Source organism: Clinocottus analis, unplaced genomic scaffold (assembly GCF_023055335.1).
Source record: "Clinocottus analis isolate CAN_PGR_092001 unplaced genomic scaffold, fCliAna1.0.p SCAF_3, whole genome shotgun sequence".
NCBI lineage: Eukaryota > Metazoa > Chordata > Actinopteri > Perciformes > Cottidae > Clinocottus > Clinocottus analis.
Genome location: NW_027176042.1, coordinates 14421765 through 14440825, shown reverse-complemented (window position 1 = coordinate 14440825; position 19061 = coordinate 14421765). Strand labels below are relative to the sequence as shown.

Here is a 19061-nt window from a genome sequence, read left to right as displayed (position 1 = left end):
TTTGTTTGTATTGTTATTGTGAATGTTTCTATTTAATAGTTTTCATTTATACACACAACACAAATTCTACAAATCAAATCAGCTTTGCTCGTGAAACATCAAATTTACTTCCAATTGTTCATCGAACAAAGTATCTTGTATTTTCAATTCAGTCATGTGTAATATAATATCTTTTGACCATATAACAGTTGACATTACAGTGAACAAAAAACAACACGTTTTTCATGTTTTTTTGCATTCAGTAAATGCAGACTACTGATCTGATACCTGTGTTATCTTTTTTTACATGTTAAATGTGTACACCTGCTGCGACATAGGAAATGGATTTATTAGTGATGAATTCAAATTCTTCATAATAAATGCACACATAACATTAGACTTAACATAACATAAGACATTTATTTAGAAAATTTACTGGCAAATTAATTAGAGCTTTGAATGAATGCACTCTTCTTTTTTTAGCAGGGATTGATCGAATTTGGGTAACAAATCAATGACAGATCAGCGGCAGTTTGTCTCACTTTCCTTAATATGCTGCAGATGATTGTAAATACACAAGTCTGCTAGACATACTTTAAGGCAACACTATTTGTCTCCTACTCTTCTTTCTCCTCACGGTTGTCTCTCCATATGCAGTAGTTGAGAGAGGTGGCAAGGCACAGCCAGGTCAGGTAGGGCGCCATCAGCAGCGTGGCAGTTTGGCTGATGGGATACCAAGACACCATGGTGGCTCCAACAGCACCAGTAAGAAGGACAATTTCCATGAGTGCCTAAATTGGGCAACAAGAGGGTGTTAAATGGAAATGTGGATGTAGAATTTGAAACTGCCCTCCTTCATAAACAGGTATCCCAGTTTAAAGAAATACAGTTTGTGTGAAACTTGCCAGTTTCAGTTTGTGTGCACCGAAGAAGATAACAATCCAGGCCCAGTTTAGAGATAGCTGCAGTCCATAAAGTCCCAGTGGAACCAGAGCATCTTCAGTAAAACCTCCCAGCTCTTTCCACACCAGGTAGGAACCATACCTGCATCATAACATTAAAAAAATATATTTGAGATAACGTTGCATCACTGAATAAAACACCAGTTGGAGATCTGAGCCTGCATGAGCAAGTCACAATGACGCGTACCCCATTCCTGTATACAGACAGGTCCAAACTACTCCGAATGCTGCATTTGGTGGACGCCATGATGGTTTCTTCAGGGTTGGGTACCAGGTCTTCACCTCTTTGCTTACGATGTAACGGCCAAAGAGCCCTCCTACGACTGGCAGTGACGTCATTCCAAGCATGGGCAGCCACATATTCTGTGATGGGAGCATGACACATGACAGCTGTTGAACCTCTGCTTGGGCTGGGTATCAACCCTCAATACTGTGCAGTGCTGAGCATTAAAGGAATGTTTAATAATAATCCATCCTGAATAACAGGACAATAAGGAAAGTTAAGCATGCTAGTTTTAAGCCAAAATTCATCAGTATTTTCTTACTATTATTTCGAATGAAGAAAAGCACTAAGCGACACTGGCTCGGTCATTGTTTCAGTCAAAGTGTATCAGTATTTTCTTCCTATCATTTATGAGAAAGGAAAGACTTAGATAGCTCACTCAGTTTCAGTCGCGCAAAGTCACAGGTCAAGATGTACTGCTGTTATATTGACAGTAACGTAACTGTTGGGTTATACGCTGCAATACTCACCCCTCAGCCAGTTGTCAGTATATTGTATGCGTTGTATATTGTTTCATCGAATTAACTCATGCTCCACCAAGACTGATGTTGGTTTGCTGAACGGGCCGGGCTGCTTCATTACACTCCCCATGCTGACGCTCACACACACGCACACGCACATGCGCACAAACACAGACAAACAACGTGACGTCGCAGGCTGGGTATCAACTGATTGGTCGCGGGGGTAAACTCAAAAGAGCACTTACGGGTTGGAGTACTTTTGTAACCAGACAAATAATTATGTTTTATAACAGCAGCTACTGTGGTGCATTAAAAAGGTCCAAAGGTCACAAATCACTACCTGACTTCCTGGTCGCCGTGTTGTTACATATGTCCTCGTTGCTCACTCCAAAACTCGCACAACTGGATCTGTGACTGAATAGGCAGTAGCAGAGATTAAATAACCGTCAAGATAATTACCCGCAGTACCTCTCATATTTAGCTTTTGTTTCTATGTCGATCAGTTTGTACGGGAAGCTAACTTAAATATGCGTATGGCTAGTAAAACTTGAAAAACATGTTCAATTAAAGCATGATTATATACAAAGAGAGTCTTGTAAAAATGGTTACACCATTTGACGCTTTGAGGAGTGATCCTTCACCTAAAAGTCGGAATATCATACAGTAATCCCCAAAAAATACAGATTCCGCCGAATTTCAAACTGCTGTTATTAATATAGCATATACTACTCTGTTTTATCAACAACAAATACAGTAGTATTTTGATGTTGTAGTTGTGAACGTGGCGCTAGTTTTGGATAGTTAGTATAATCGGTAACAAAGTAACTTTTCCCATGGGATGGATGGCCTATAATAGTTACTATATATAAGTAGAAGTCTGCCTAATAGCATACAATGGAACTAGCTTAATTGTTCTTCTCTAGTTTCCCAACAACGTGTCTAACACATAACCTCCTGTAAAACAGGCAAATTGTTGTTTTGAAAGTTCTGTGACAGGTTTGGATTAAACAAATGAGATGTAATGTGTTATAGTTGGCAAGCTTTAGAAGGTGGATTTTGTTACCTTTAGACGTGGTGTAAGAAGTACTCAGCTCTTTTACTTAAGAAGCCTAAATGCAGTACTATAAATCTATAATTAGGGACATTTCAGAAGTATTAGCATTGAAATATAATTAAATTAGGCTACCAGAAGTAAACGTTCTTACAGTAAGGCTAATTTCAGAATAATGTCTTATTGAATAATATATTATTGTCTATAATGAGATGCATACATTCCTTTAATGTTTCAGCTTTATTCTTCTTATTTTTATTATTGTATAATGCCGAGTAGATTTCTTTTTAAATTTCACCATGGGATTAATGCAGTCTTATCTTTACCAAATTCCAAGCAGTGTAAATATTAGTTGATACTGGGTTAACGTAACAACTGGAAACAGTGGAAACACTGGCAGCCTGGCTTACTGTACTTTTGTACAATGTTAAGGGAGGCCTAATCCTACTTTACTTGAGTATTTCTATTTTCTTTATACTTCTGCTCCACCATTTACTTCATAACTTAAGTTTTTAATTTGCAGATTCAGATTAATTATACAAAAATAGTGGTTCTCTAATGGGGGTACGAGTACCCCTGGAGGTATGTGAAGGCACTCTTGGGGGGTATGTGAGATTTGTTTTTAAATTTAAAATTAGCATCAATTCAAAAATATAAAAATAGTAATTTAATAATTATTCAATAAAATATAGGTGTAAATGAATACACTGATTTAAATCAGACCCTTATGGCTCCGTGCTGTGCATTACATCTTATTTTGAAACAAAATTGTTTTGTGCTGGTAAGGGAGTACTTGGCTGGAAAACTATTTCACAAGAAATTACTCAAAAAAGGTGGAGAACCACCTGAACATACACGAACCACCTGCTGGCTGCTGCCTCATATTACATACAAATTGAATAAATCGTCTCATTCAGCTCCCAGTAAGAAAAACAATAAGCATATTTCCCACAATATGAAACTATTCCTTTACGTGATTACAGAGAATAGGAGTGCGAAAACAGCCTGTTTGCATCAAACACAGTGAAAGTCAATGAGAAGTTGGTTTGAGTTCAGGATGGCTTCCATAATACGCGGGGAAAGAAAGCATTGCATTAAAAACATGTTTTAAAAAAAATAAATAATCGCACACATAAGGGCAATATGTACAATAAACTCACGGTTAGAGATGCTCTCTCTTCCCAGTGCAGTGGTTTGATTTGTTCACCCCTCCTCCCCATCCGTCCGCCAGACGCACCTTTCCTCTGTGGTCCTCCAGCGTTTCTTACCTTCTTGTCGCTCCTCTCAGCCTCGTTGTCTAGCGGTGAACTCTCACCCCAGCTGCTTGGGAAATGTCATACAGGCAGAGGCCCGTGCTGCAGTAGGGGGGCGTAAAAGGAGGAAAAAATAACAACATTTTTACTGCTCTCACTGCATCTTTTATCTGCCTCTCTGAGCCGTGCAAGAGCCACATGCCGCATCAAGCCACAGCAGCAGCCGCCGACAACTAATCGCAGTCTCAATGCTTATTTCGCATTAGGGCTAATATATATTTATATATATATAAATAAATATATATATTTATATATATATTTAAAAAATCCGTGCCAGACATGTGAGTAGCAAACCATCGCTGCCGTCCTGACTGCTATGTGTTCACGCTATTGTATCCTCTCACCAATGAGAACAAATGGTCATTGAGTCGTGTCGTTGTGCGTGTAGAGTCAGTGTGCTGGTTCCGCGGTGGACGAGCCGGAGTCTCTGCACACCGACGCGGCAGATGAAGCCTCGCTGGCGGCTTGTTTTGGGAGCTCTGCGTCGGCTCGGCTAATTGAGCAAAATGCTGTGATTTTCTTATTGTAAATAGCCGAGGTGGAGGGGAATCCAATTCAATCAGTAGGCTGTATGACAAGTGTCTAGAAAGTGGCTTTTAGCTCCTCGTTGTTTCGTGTTTTTAAAAACAATTTTACATTGACTCAAGGTAGCTGTGAATTGGTGGTGTGGAAGTCCAGCCTGGCATCTCCAGTCAGATGTGGAGGCCCAGGTTAGAGTACACATAATGCGGCGGTGTTGATCTGAAATCGGCTATGTGAGGGTGACAACGAGCAGAAATCACAGGAGCAGATGTGAGCACAAAAAACGAACAAGAGCTCAAAGGACAAATGTGTAAAATTGTTTGAGAATGTTTGTTCTGATAATCCGGTGTTTTTTTCCCATTGCTGATTTAAAGAAGCACATGCATATTTTGTGATTTCCAGTCATAACTTTAGAGGAAACTTTCTGCAGTGGAAGTAAAAAAACATGGTTCTAATTTAATAATTTGTAATATTTGGTCTGGTTTGTTTGTGATTGTACCTAGGAGACAAAATAATCTCCACTTAAAAACAGTGCTCATAATTGGTAATATGTATTATTACCATTGACAGCAACATGATGTAGGACTTAATCTAAGACAGCTGCCCACTGTGAATGTAAAAACACAATTATTAATTTCAGAATAAAATAGAAAATATACTGAATTTATGCCAGGTAAGGTCAGAATTGGATCCCTACTTTTAACCACACCGCACAATCTTCATCAGGGATTAAAAACATTAACTATGTTATTAATTAGTTATGGGGTGTATTTCATAAATTTGACAGATGGGGAGAAACTCAGCAGCTCTCAGCGGTCACTGTAACTTTGTCACCAATAATGAATATTGTTAAATGTTTTGCACTCGTGATTTGAAATGTGAGGCTTTTTTTGGACATTGAATAATAGAGAGGTGACATTAAAGATCACATGCGACAGGTTCAGGCCACATTTATTTCTGCTAAACATTTTTATTTGAGTCTTGCTTGTATCAAATCTTCTAAACCTGAATGTTGTTGACGGTTTCAGGGGGGAGAACATGATGCTTCTCTTGAAGATGTCAGTCCAACAAACTAACTGGCTTGTGACGACGATGCCCAGTCGAAGATCCTGGGATTGATACGTGAATCCCTTTACGCTGATGGCCTGGACTGAGTAAGACGTTTGTGTGTGCCTGTTCCTTGAAGCTGGATCTTCAGTGTCGTGTTTGAGTTTGATAACTGGAATTAAACTGCTGCTATTGTTACTGCCAGTGGGTGATGATGTTTGCTTCCATGACAGGTTTCAGCCGGCCTGCTGAAGCTATGGGGAGCTGTTGGAGCTGTCTGTACAGGGACCCCATCCGAGACAACCATCTCACCAAATTTAAGGTGAATAATTCCACATTTACTTTAAATTAAACAAATGTATTGGGCTGATAATCACCTGTACATCCCCACTAACGTATTTGACAATGTATTGCAATAATCTGCACTTAAAATTCATTTTCTCTCCATGTTATCTATTACATGTCATATGTTATATATTTCTTCTCTCTGTCCCAGGTTACCAATGTGGACGATGAAGGCAATGAGCTGGGTTCTGGGATCATGGAGCTCACCCAGACCGAGCTCATCCTTCACACGCGTAAGAGAGACGCCATCCGGTGGCCATATCTTTGCCTGCGCCGCTACGGCTACGACTCCAACCTGTTTTCTTTTGAGAGTGGTCGTCGCTGTCAGACCGGGCAGGGTAAGCAAACGTTACTCTGCTTTCGTGCTGGTCGTGCTTAGAGCTGGGCAATATGGAGACAATCAAATATCATGGCATTTTTGACCAAATACCAAATAATAAAACAGTTGTAAAAGTTAAGTTAATAAAATAAACACTGTACTGTAATACAGCCTTTAAAACTAGGACAAAAACATTCCTTCCTACATCATGATATCTAGACTCACAATATCAACATGCCAGAATAGATTGCTTAGCCCTAGTTATGAGGAGGTTTTCTATTTTCTAGTTACATGTACTATTTTAACCATTTGTATGGTGCTTACGGGTCTTTTTTTTTTACTGAATATATTTTAACATGTCAGTACGAAAAGCAGGAGTGACTATTTAAATTGATGTTTACTGAATTCTATATCGCTACGGCACATTGTCCTGACTTACGGGGACGCTTTGATAGTTTAATGTCGATAGTTAGACCGGTGCCTTTCCTACTGTGACAAATCAAAATAACTGCTGTGAAAAAGTCTTGTTTTGTATTCAGACTACACAATATTAGCCTGATAATGACCCGACCCAAAGTGAGCATTTGCTGCAACAACTGCTTACCATAGTGAAAGATAAGTGACACAGCATCACAGAGTCTCACAACATCTGAATCTCTTGTCCCGTTTGACAACTTTTACCTTGAGTTCTGCGGCGTTCACCCACAGGAGCACAAAGCGGGCTTTTGTGTACAACCAAGTCCTGCAGGGAAGATGTATTTTTGTAGCGTAAATCCGCAATTGGCAGAACTAAAAAGCCAACGTTCGGCTGTAAACAAACTAAACTACGGTCGCATGAGCAGGAGTATACCAAACAAGGTTGTAAATGCAAAGTAATGTTTGGCTCTCACTTGATACTAATTGCCTTTACTGGGAATTTACAGATGTATTTCATATCGTAGAACAAGACGTTATTAAATCTTAAGTTTATGTTAACCACAGATCCATAAGTTTAAAAAAGCAAACAACATGGGTGGATTACCAAACGGGCCTCCTGGGTCCAGGGCACCCAAAAACTCAGAGGCTCCCAAAAAGCGTCTTTGTCATTTCTGTCAATACCAGAACACTAAAAGTCCTACTGAAAGACTGAAGAGGTAGCCTAAACATTCACTTTGAAGATGTAACAAGAGAGGAAACCATCATGATACATTTGAAGTATTCATCCCATCAGTTTATCTACAGGATTTTTAAGAGCGGTGTTATGTGTTAACGCTTAAGTGAGCTGTCTTAGGAGCTTTTAAAAAATAATTTGCCTATGGAGTGGAGGCATCCCATGGAGTGGAGGCACCCCATGCTTGTAACCACCTTGCCATATAAACCGCACAGGTTGTTAAGATGTTAAACCTGTGACATTTTCCGTTGACTATTTATTGATATGGTTTGTTATCAGCATTTAGAAAATGATTTAGGTAACTATGATATCACTTCTATCCTTCATGGGAGCATGAGTGTTCTGTGTCTCTTCATAGCTACCTATGACTAACAATGTTGTTAATTTGTCGGTTTGATTAGGAATCTTTGCATTCAAGTGTTCCCGGGCAGAAGAGATCTTCAATCTGCTTCAGGAGCTGATGCAATGCAACAGCATCAACGTGGTGGAAGAGTCGATGATGATGAGTCGCAGTGGTCATACACCAGAGATGGAAATGGCTCGCACACCACAGACTCCAAACAGTGAGTCACACACACACACACACACACACACACTCACTCACTCACTCACTCACTCACTCACTCACTCACTCACTCACTCACTCACTCACAAGCTCATTATACAGTTGCAGCAACAGAGCAGGACATTTACAAGATTCTTTAAGTTATTAATAGACTCTGAGTCACAATGGTATCCAAATACACCAGGTAGACCCTTTATATGGCTCGTTAGGTGAAAAGTTGCTATTATGCCTCTTACAGCTGACAAATTGTGGCTCAAAGCTCAACTATTTAAAATTAATATTAAGTTGAATCGTATCCGGTACAGTATAAAATTCAGATTTTTCTCAAAATTTGTTTCAAAAGGAATCGCCAAGAAGCTATACTAATGTGATCTGTCACGTTGAGAGCATCTAAATAGAGTCTTAAGACAAAATACAAAGTGAAGTGTGTGAACAGTTGAGTTAGAAATATTAGACTGATGTCATTTGCAATTACATCAGTTATGTCAGAACTATTTATTGCATTTCTTCAGGGAACCGGATCATTATGGTTAATGCAATAAAGTATTTTTAAAGGCGAAATGGCTGGAAGTATTTAAACACCCTCTATTGTTTCATTTGAGAGACTTGTTTTCATTTTCACCTTTCTTTCGTCACAATTAATATTTTTAACCACATCAGGATTTGGCTACAATCATTAAGTAAAAACATTTGAATAATGCTTCATGAAATTACAAATAACTGGAGTGCAGATGACAAACAAAATACATTGATTAGGAGACTTCTTCAGTACAACTTATCAATGCCCTTTTCACTATAAAAGCTTGATAGTTGATACTATTCATAACACATAATATTCTTTGGGTTCTCTGAACATGTTGTTTGTTTGCAGCTCCAGCGTTCCCTGTCCAGGCTTTTCCCAATGGATACCCTGGTTATCCAATCAGAGGAGAGTCCTCCCAACCCTCTCTCGCTGATGATCATGGACATAGCCTCATGGGTTTGGAGGACCAGGTAATACTCATTCATGTTATGATTCATGTTACTCACAGTTCACTGTATCTGTGCTAGTTCAAGATGTGATTCTATTTTTGTTATTCCCAACAGACCCACACCTATGTAAATACTGTTAGTATGGAGGGGGATCTCTCTATGCGACACTGTGTGCACTCCCTGCCTGAGGTGAGGCCCGGCTCTTTCCCTGAAACAACACGAGGAGCCATGCCTGTCGGGGGTCAAGGAAATCCCCCGCCCAACCTGCGGTGCTGTCCCCTGGAGGAGCATAACGATCCTCAGGTGTTCTTACAGCCGTCCTCGCAGGAGGTCAAATTCATGCTTGGCCCTACTCCGGCACAACGCCATATCCTGGAGAGGGAGAGGGAGAGAGAGAGGGAGCGGCACGGGCACAATCCTCACAACCTTCAGCCAGTAGAGGGCGCAACAGGCTCAGAGACGGAGGTGGACGAGCCATCTATGCACCTCTGCAACTCTCACTCCTATCACCATTTCCATCATCACGCGCATCGGCACCCGGGCCTTGAGCACCCGGACAGCTGCCAGAGCGGCGAACTCACCTACGAGAACATCAACGGGCTGAGGAGTGGCCGCAAGCAGCGGCTGAGTCCCAGCAGCGTGTCGCAGTCTGTGGGTTCAAGCAGCAGCAGCAGCACGGGGGACAGTCACACCCATTCCCTCCTGCACCCACACGCCCTTGGTCCATCTTCTCTTCCCCCGCAGGCCTACGCCTGCGACAGGGGCATGATTGGAGGGCATCGCCGGACAGCTCTGCTTAACTACGAGAACCTGCCCTCTCTGCCGCCGGTGTGGGAGTACAGCGCTCTGCAGCGGGACGACGAACAGGAAGAGGAAGATGATGAGCAGGATGAGGAGGAATACGACGAGGAGGAGGAAGACTTTGATGAATATGAGTTCTCAGAGGGCCCTGGGACACCCAACGGGTATCACCAGGATGGTCGGGGCATCCACAGAGATGCCCTGCAGAACTATGTCAACACAGAGCAGGTCCAGCCGCCCCGGCTCCGACACGCCTGCCCTCCGCATCCACGGCCCTGTCAGCCAGACAGAGGGGGACGAATATTTAGTTTTGATTTCCGCAGACGATCGAGGTCAGGGGTCGGAGGCTGTGAGCACGGCCACATGCCTCCGTCCCGGCAGCTGAATTACATCCAGGTGGACCTAGAGGGAGAACCTCCGTGCCAAGCCCTCAGCAGCGGGGGTGCCCAGAGCCAGCCACAGCACCAGCGCCTACCACCCAAAAAATGTGGCCCACAGGCACCCCGGCGCAGTGAATGCTACGCAGTCATCGACTTAAAGAAGACCGCTGCCATGTCCAACCTGCAGAAAGCTCTGCCCAGGGATGATGGGACTTCCAGAAAGACTCGCCACAACAGCACAGACCTGCCTCTGTAAACGGTGTTCAAACTGAAGAGGAACGATGAAGACAGACGAAGGCTTATCCTCATCTTAGCACACTGGACCCTTCACTGTCATCCATCCATTCAACTGTCGGGCTGACTAATACAGTGCAGGTACCTAATTAGAAACTTACTGAAACTTATCTGTACGTACAAAAGGAAATGAGAAATCTCTGAAGAGAATTTGCCATTTTATTCTGTGTTATTTATTAGATATGTGTGTTTGCAGTGTTTTCTGCAAATGTTTGCTGGATGTTAGGATATTTATTTGTAAATATACATATCCATATATATATATATATATATATATATATATATATATATATATATATATATATATATATAGTTATATATATATATAGTTATATATATATATATATATATATATGTATGTATATATATATATAACTATATATATATATATATATATATATATATATATAAATATATATAGTTATATATGAGATTTTATGCTTGGCTATGACTTGGAGCAGAGACCTCTGTTTTCAGTGGAAACTGTCATTGCCATACCGTATCAGCAAATTCTTATTCATAAATTGTTCCTATCATTTAGTTATTCTACATCAATGTGGCTTCTTACTTAAATACGACGAGAGTCAAAAATGTGACCCTCACTACAGAAGAAGTAGAGTAGTTGTTGACATAAAGGAAGGTTAATGGTTCCTCCGAGATGCTGGCCAATATTCATACCTCATCACAAGCATTTTAAGTCTGATATTGTGGCTGGTAGAAGAGACCATTATTTGTTACTATATGCCTACAGAGCATTTTGCACACAATCCTATGGAATTGTATTTTATGATATTTTAGGGAATGGTTTCATCCAGTCCAAGAATTACAAGAACAGAAGAGATGGTGATATTAGCAGAAGTATACTAAACTGAATGATGATAAAAGTAGCACACCTGGATTAAACGAGCTTTGCGCTCTCCTATCCACATGCAGCAAATGAAAAAGTAGCATATCATCTTCGATCACACCTCCTGCACATCATCCCAGACCTGCAGGAGGTTCACGCAGTTTACGCTTGTCACATTGCACTTTTGACCCTGGGCCACTGAAACGCTCTTTGTCTCTACTCCCACTTCACTGGAGCTGCAGGTTCGACCATGTCCTTTTTACCAAAAGCAGGGGGCCAAATATTTCCAGGACATGCGTAGTCAGCATCATAGATAGGATTTATTTACATATTTTGATGGAGGCATCAACAACCTCAAATAGTAGCTTTAAGCTATGACCTCACATAAAAAGTGCTGAATCTATAATTTGTTGGTTATCATTTGTGAATGATCTGTTTTTAAAGGGTCATCAAGTTTGTCGCAAAGTCATGCAGTGCTGATTTTTGTGAGGCTATTTGTCAATCGTAGTCAGATATTTATCTATTTATTTATTTATTAATTATTTCATTTCGAATTGTAATATTTTTATTTTCCATTTGATGACCAGCGTTTTGTAATCCGGTTGGGATTATGGAGACCAAAGTTTCACCTCAAATTGTCACTGGACTCTGGTGTATTACTGTTATTACTGTGCTTGATTATGTGTTAAAGCAGAAAGAAAAAAACAAAGACTGTATTAATATTTGAAGTGCCAAAACTTATTTGCAAACTGTATGATGAATAAAATCAAACGTGCCATTAGGATTTGTAAAAACAATAGGACAGAAAGGCATGAGGTGATAACAGTTAGGACACACACTTTTTAGAAAAATCCATCTTTTTAAGGATAGATTAACGGCACATTCCACCTCATCCACATTGACAGCCATTTGGGAGCGAGATCTAAGAACGGCAATCTTGTAGTCTGATAATCACAGCCAGGGTGGTTTTATGCTGCTACATGTACATACTAACTTGTCAAAATTAAACCGTATGTATTTGAACCTATGCGATGTCAGATCTTTTACCATATGTTTAATTGCTAATAGAAGTAGCATTGTTGTGTTCTTCTGAGATTTATTTTTGAGCAGTAAAAATATTTAATGTACCATTTCAGAGAATGATTAATTTGGCCAATACTTCATTTTAGTGATCGCTTTCTTGACAAACTGGCTGTCTGATAGGAGAAGTAACGGAAGCACAGGCCCACTGATGCTTTCATCTTTTTGTTGAGCGCTCACATCAAGGTGATATTTTTAGCTGACGTAGGATGGTCAATTGTTCCAGAGGTACAGATGGCAGTGGCATTTAGCTGTTGATCAATAAGGGACGCAAATACACATTTTCAAATTCTGATATTGAGGGTTTTTTTGGCTTCTGTGTGATACAAGGTGCAAATTAAAGATGCTTTCTTTAAATTCAATTGAGCAGAAAAACAGCTTTAAGTTTGTGATTGTGATCGGTGCTATATAGATATTTATTGAATTTAGATTTTGTTTCCTTATTGATTAATCTGGTTTTGTCTATAAAAGATACCTCAATATTTTCCTTTACACACTGTTAAGCCTTCAAATTGCATGTTTTGTCTGACCAACAATCAACAAACACAAAGTATTCCGTTTACAATTAAAAAGAAAAGCAAAATAATTGGAACTTTGAGTAATTAATCAAGGAAATATGCTGTGCCATTGGTTAGATGGTACCAATAATGTAATAGTTTTAGTTTCTGATGAACATTCCCAACACAGAAGCTTTAAATAACCCAAAATCAAAAATTGATGGTTTGTAGTTTTGCTTGATTGCCATAATTTAGTACATTTAAAAAAAAATAAAAAATAGGTATCTCCTACAACAAACAGGCCAACTTTTAGAAGACATGTTTGACTGTATTTGCAAAGATATTGTCATGATGAAAGGATGTTTACATTTTTGCAATAATAGGTGAATTATTTTTTGTCAATCTAATTCAGACCAATGTGTGAAGTGTGAAATTTAAATATTAGTCTATAGAGCTGTGGGCTTAGTGTATTTAATCGCCTGTTCTTCTGTGAATCAGCAGTCTTATTTTTATTTCAGGCACAATGTTTACTTTTCAATATCCATAGTACAATTTCCGCTATGATAGATAAAAAGATGCCTGTTTTCTTGATTGTCAGACACTGTGTTTGCTTAAACTCACATTAACAGTGCCATACAGTAGGTGGCTATTGCCAGTACTTAAATTCAATTTCATTGTATTAATCTTTTAAAACCAGTGACAATGTTTCATGCAGGAATCAGAAAGTGTTTCATATAATTTCTCAGAATATTGTTACATGTGGTTTTATTGTCATTTGAAAAAAATATCCATATTGAAATGTGTTAACTATCTTTCTTATAACGCAGTAACCTCACCACCACCCAACCCAGTTAACAGTAATTACAGCATCATTAACACATTCTCCTGTGTTTTCTGATTAATAATCAAAATAAATAGATGTGTTCAATAATTGCTTTTCAAAAAACGCTCATGTGATCTCATTGCACTTGAGTTCAAATGACGGGCAGCTCCCATCCCATAATTCATTGATTTATCACTAGGGTGGGGTTGATGCTATCTCAAACATTCAATTTTCATCACCTTGACTGTTTATGCTCAAGGCGTAATTCACACAGGTGTCTGTGAAAAATGCACCGCTCACATTGGTTCTGCAGGGCAAGGGGCCAAAGGTTGAGGGAACTTCTATCAGTATGTTCTCCAAACTGAATTTATTGAATGGGTTGTTCAACAAAAGGGCTTGCTCTGTGTTTACTGTACAAACATGAAACACCATGTAGTCCATTTAAAAAAAGAAATCTCACTGTGCCTTTCATTTTCAAGCTGTAGTAACATGTCCTTTGCTGTTTAAGACGGCGGCCTGTTGTAAAAACAATAAACAAATACCGCCTGTCGAAAGTTTGACGAAGTTGGAAGGGTCTTTCATCAAAATGGCTTCATACTTTAGTTGTAGTTGAAAAAAAGGGCCAACTGTTGATTGTTTTACATCATACTGTTGTTTTTTTTAATAATCATGTCTGTTTAAAGGAAAGTTTTCAAATTTTAGGAAACACGTTTCTTGCAAAGTAAGAGAAAAAGATTGATGCCACTCTCATGTTTGTGTGCTGAATATTTTACAGCTGGATGGTAGCGAACCATATGGATGGTTCGCTACCAGCCCCTCTAAAACTAAACCTTTGTTTCATCTATAACAAAATGTAAAAACAATAAATTGTGATTGTCAGCAAACAGCAGAAACTCCAGGAAGTCACTGACACTGGCCATGAAATAATTTGGCACAAAATAAATGATCATTTAATTAATACCAGATGAAAGTGGTATCAACCGTTTCGGCAAGAAAGTTTTTGGCAAGAAAGTGAATATTTAAAAACGTTGCCTCTAGCTCTGTCATTAAGGTTGAATGAGTTGTAATTTTTTAAGCTTACATGAGTCATGATTTTAATGATCGGTTTAGGAGATGCAGTCAAAACCAGTGTGACTGAAAAAGTGTTTAAATCATATTATGTCATGTAGCATATAATGTTAAATATGATTTAAGATTGCAATTGTGTTTGTCATGATAATGTCATGTGGCTACGGTGCACTCCATGATTCCTCATCAGCTGCCATTTCTTCTCATAGTGGTGAAGAATGTGAAAATAAAAGTCCTCTCAGATATTTCTTTTTCTTTACTTTTCCAATTTGTAACCACTGAAAATGTGTAATGTATGTCAGATTACAAGAATATAATAAGAGCAGAAAGAAAAGGCCAGCGGCACAGTGTGCACCTTAATCCTACACATCATCTTCATCAGCGGTTTGTCATCCTCAGCATCTCTTAAGTGATTCTGTGTCATCTTCAAAATGACAGAACATCACAAATGACATATTGTAAAACCTCAACTTCCTGTCCATGCTATGAGATAGATATCTGTAAAAATACTGAAAGTAACAGAAAACTGTAATATCTCTTTATTATTATTGTGTTGTTTTTTTTAAAATCTTTTTTGTGTGTGTCTGGCACAAGGGTGTGAGCTCCACCAGAAGGTGATACATGTACAGGTCTGAGCTGTACATTTTTGTGTAATGCAATGAGGTTGCATTAGTTGAACTTTGTGACTTTATCAATTTACAAATTGACTGAGTGCCAAATATGCTTGAGCATGACAAAATCCGGGAACCACGAGTGACTCGCTGCTGTTGTAGACTCTACTAGTGATACAAATGCACAGTTGAAGGTTTATGCTAAATATTTCTGCTGAAAGGGGTAAATTTCTTTGTTTTTGTCTCAGTTTCTTTATATATTTGTTGTATGTTTCTGTGTTTCTATCCATGGCTTAAAAATGAGTATGCAGTGATGATCTTATCATCGTGCCATTAGAAGTGAATACAAAAAGCTGATTTGCTTCATTTGTTGGACTGTCAAAAATAATAATTTAGGTCATTTTCATTCTTGAATCATTTCAGATGACAGCTGTATGCTATCTGACCTCTTCATCCCACCCTGTCCCAAAACAAAGTGAGCCTGACATTTGGTGAATTTTACCCTGAATTATAGTGTGGATTTGTCCAAAATGTAAAAGTAAATGTAATTCTAATATTAAAATGAAGCTATGAAAATATCTTAATGTCCACTAAACAGTGTCAATTTGTTCTTCTTCTTTACATTAAACCTTTAATATCAAGGAATCAATGTATTTAAGTAAAACTAAGCATTTGCCCTCCAGAATCACATACTTGTATAGTTCATTTTAGGATATGTTCCTACAATATTTTTAGAAAATATATCCGAAAAGTCTGCACAATAATCAGAACAGTACAAAACCTTTTTTTTTTTTTTCTTCTTTTTAAAAAAAAGAAAGAAACAATTCTGGTCGACAACGGCTTTGTTCGCTCTGGTCTATTTATTATTTTTTGAGGAAAGATTGAAGACTGTCGAGATGAGAAATGTGTGTAATACAATACCCAAACCGTTGTGCGGATACTCATTCATCGTCTAGCCTGACAGCTGTGTGATGGATGTCCCAAAGCAGAGAAGTGATATGAACTGTGCACACCATTCAGTAAAAGTAGTTTGCCTGTTTGTTTTTTTAAAGAATATGTACTGCTAACCACAACCGGGCAAGTCGCCCAAGATTTAATACTTAATATCCAAATTTTACATTTTTCCGTTTCTTGCTTAAACAAAATATGTGATAATAATTTTATTCCAGATTTTTATTTGCAGTTCAACATTAACTTATTTTTTATTATGTAAATAGTGTCTCCCAATGTCTTAACAATTTTAATAATTTAATGTACAGAGAGCATGGTCTTTGTTAGCTCTAGCAATTTACAGTAAACTGTAAATGCCTTCAACAGTAGCTGTCTTGTGTATGTCTGTCTTGTTTTATGGTTATTTAAATATTGTGTCAGAAGAGGATCCTCACAAATAAAACAAATATTCTATTGTTTTTTTACTCTACAGGGCGTCACCAATGTTACGTATTAGCTCGAGCACTCAATAATTCATTTTGTTAGAACAGAACAGGGAGTTAGACAATGCCTGCATGTGGTGTTATAAAACTCCATGAGAAAGTTTGTTGTTTGAGTGTTAGATTTCTATCTGACAACTGAATAGGTTGCATGAAATATGATCAGCTGGTAGTTCCAGTTTTTCCAGGGGAGTTTTCACAACATAAAGCTCAGCCTCTCAACTGTGTTACAAAGAGTGATACGGTTGTATAAGGTTTTAGATTTGACAGGAAATGAGTGAGGGGCTGCACAGACAAAGGTAAAGAAATGTAAATTACAGAACATGTTTGTCGCTTCTGAACTGTAGACAAGTCAGCTGAAATGTAAATTGCTGAAATTGGTCAAATTTAACTTCACCCTCGTTTTTTTGTTACTCAGCAGGTGTTGTGGGTCTGTTGGACCTGCTGTATTTTTTGAGTTTTTAATTAATTATTATTAACAATTTTATGTTAAAATACTCAACAGATGTTTTCTTCATCCCAATTAGAAGCAATATAAACAACAGATATGGTTAATAGTTTAATTCAGGAACACCCTGTGTGTAATATAAATGTGTAGGGGGGGTTACGGTGTCTAGTCAATGAAAATTTTGTCTGATATATGTTCTTCGCAGAAAGTGAGCCAAGGACAGTAAGTCCGAGTTTGAAAAAATAATGAATCATATTATTTTTGTTTTGATGGAAAATGAAAACAGGTCCCACGGACCCGAACACCCTACAAAGGTTAATCGATCTTAACTGAACTGAATTTGTATCCACAAATTATGTCAATTATGCTCATTTTTGCTTAACATCACGGTCGTGGTAAAGAAGCTGTGTTGTTAAATTAATTTTAACTGAAGACAACACAATCTTATTTTAGATTTATGCTTATGGCTGTTATTGAAATGTTTATATGAAATCCAAAATACAGGTAAAAGAGACTGGCGGCCAGAAACACAACTCCAAACCAATGCTAACATATGGTATACTATGATCATGGGTCAAAGTATTGGACAAATTAAAATGTTGAACTGATGGCCAGTAGGTCAGTAGATCATCAAAGTTGATAAAATCCCTTCAGGGGACATGAATGTCTGAACCAAATTTGATGGCATTCAATCTTTACATGGCTTGGATTGTAGCAGCACGCTTCAGGCAAGCACATTTAAATGTAGGCATTTTAGAGCAGCTGCACATTTAGCTTGAAAACTAGCAAAAGCCATAGCATTAGGTGTATTGTACAGCTGTACAATAGTACATAATATTACATAGTAATGTATAGTATATATTTCTAATGATCCTTCAAGAACTTTCATGTATTTATACTTAACAGACAAATAATCTTTCATTATCCAAAGTACCCTGAGGCATCTTTCAGTACACCCGATTCTTTTTTTCCTCACTTTCTGCACTCATTCACAAGTATAAACTCTTGGCAAATGTTTTTCTTTCCAGACTTACTTCAGTATTTTTTTTATCTGACAGAATGCAACATCGTTTATGTAAAATTGCACTATCATGCTTCTCAGAACAGGGCTTCTTCAGCACACTGAAGCTCAGGAATTCAACAGAGGCTGCAGGTTGCTCAGTGAGAAGTCGTTCCCTTACATAAGCTAAACATTTCCTCATTCACAGATGTCCCAAAGATGCCTAAATGTACGATAGAGTCGATTAGGCAGGCTGTGCGTGTCTGCTACTCGTTCATGGCAGGCTTATCAGAACTTAATCAGCAGCTCGATTTACATTCTCACCCAAGATGTGCTTGCTGGCCAAGGGTTAGGCTTTGCATATTAAATAGATTTGAGCGGTTAAAAAAATAATACCATTTTGAAAGGGTGCTTCTTTACGAATCGTATATCACAATGTATTTCAAATATAGTTTAAATCTGTCACATTATTGTCTCACTCCAACCAACCATCAAAATATACTATCAATGTTATGAATGAAAAATAAACTCCAGATATGAAGCCAAGGTTGCATTCTAATACATTGTTGGTATTTTAATGATTTATGCTCCTTATCAAATTCCTATTTGGCAAATAACGATAGCCTGCATGAGCACTGACATAACAGAAACGGCTCAGCTGATTTGGGTTAGTTGTAAGCAAATGTGCTAATCTCAGTGACTCACGCTGCTCTGTCTCAGTGGAAAAATACTGCAGGGAAGTGGTATACCTTGGACCTTTGTCAGAGCAAAACACTTTAGCAAGTGAGACGGCATGGCATGCGTACCAGTGCG

The 19061-nt window shown here is 38.5% G+C and overlaps 2 protein-coding genes across 5 annotated transcripts; one reads left to right on the top strand and one right to left on the bottom strand.

Annotated features, from left to right (window-relative positions):
• Window positions 1-156: 156 nt before the first annotated feature.
• On the bottom strand, window positions 157-9625 carry tspo (translocator protein). Of its 3 annotated transcripts, XM_068595076.1 has the most exons (5): window positions 9551-9625; window positions 3897-4091; window positions 1129-1304; window positions 885-1023; window positions 157-770 (listed from the first exon to the last, which is right to left on the bottom strand). In XM_068595076.1, exons 2-5 carry the CDS (start codon window positions 3954-3956, stop codon window positions 597-599), a joined length of 549 nt encoding a protein of 182 aa, XP_068451177.1. In that variant the 5' UTR covers window positions 3957-4091; window positions 9551-9625; the 3' UTR covers window positions 157-596. The 3 variants fall into 3 exon arrangements, with proteins under 3 accessions (XP_068451177.1, XP_068451179.1, XP_068451178.1); XM_068595078.1 differs by lacking the exons at window positions 3897-4091; window positions 9551-9625 and adding an exon at window positions 2026-2154; XM_068595077.1 differs by lacking the exons at window positions 3897-4091; window positions 9551-9625 and adding an exon at window positions 1695-2009.
• Window positions 4066-10664, top strand: frs3 (fibroblast growth factor receptor substrate 3). Of its 2 annotated transcripts, XM_068595075.1 has the most exons (7): window positions 4066-4330; window positions 5600-5725; window positions 5852-5940; window positions 6115-6301; window positions 7834-7995; window positions 8869-8990; window positions 9084-10664. In XM_068595075.1, the coding sequence occupies exons 3-7, from the start codon at window positions 5875-5877 to the stop codon at window positions 10404-10406; spliced, it is 1860 nt and encodes a 619-aa protein (XP_068451176.1). In that variant the 5' UTR covers window positions 4066-4330; window positions 5600-5725; window positions 5852-5874; the 3' UTR covers window positions 10407-10664. The 2 variants fall into 2 exon arrangements, with proteins under 2 accessions (XP_068451176.1, XP_068451175.1); XM_068595074.1 differs by lacking the exon at window positions 4066-4330 and having other exon boundaries at window positions 5058-5725.
• The last annotated feature ends 8397 nt before the right edge of the window (window positions 10665-19061 follow it).

Excerpts from the sequence above, each read along its gene's own strand:
- tspo (XM_068595076.1), bottom strand. The coding sequence starts at position 3,956 with ATGGGGAGGAGGGGTGAACAAATCAAACCACTGCACTGGGAAGAGAGA. Across the intron at positions 1,305-3,896 it reads AAGAGAGAGCATCTCTAACC|AATATGTGGCTGCCCATGCT; the intron begins GTGAGTTTATTG and ends CTCCCATCACAG. Across the intron at positions 1,024-1,128 it reads TGTCTGTATACAGGAATGGG|GTATGGTTCCTACCTGGTGT; the intron begins GTACGCGTCATT and ends GTTATGATGCAG.
- frs3 (XM_068595075.1), top strand. The coding sequence starts at position 5,875 with ATGGGGAGCTGTTGGAGCTGTCTGTACAGGGACCCCATCCGAGACAAC. Across the intron at positions 7,996-8,868 it reads CACACCACAGACTCCAAACA|CTCCAGCGTTCCCTGTCCAG; the intron begins GTGAGTCACACA and ends GTTTGTTTGCAG. Across the intron at positions 8,991-9,083 it reads TCATGGGTTTGGAGGACCAG|ACCCACACCTATGTAAATAC; the intron begins GTAATACTCATT and ends TATTCCCAACAG.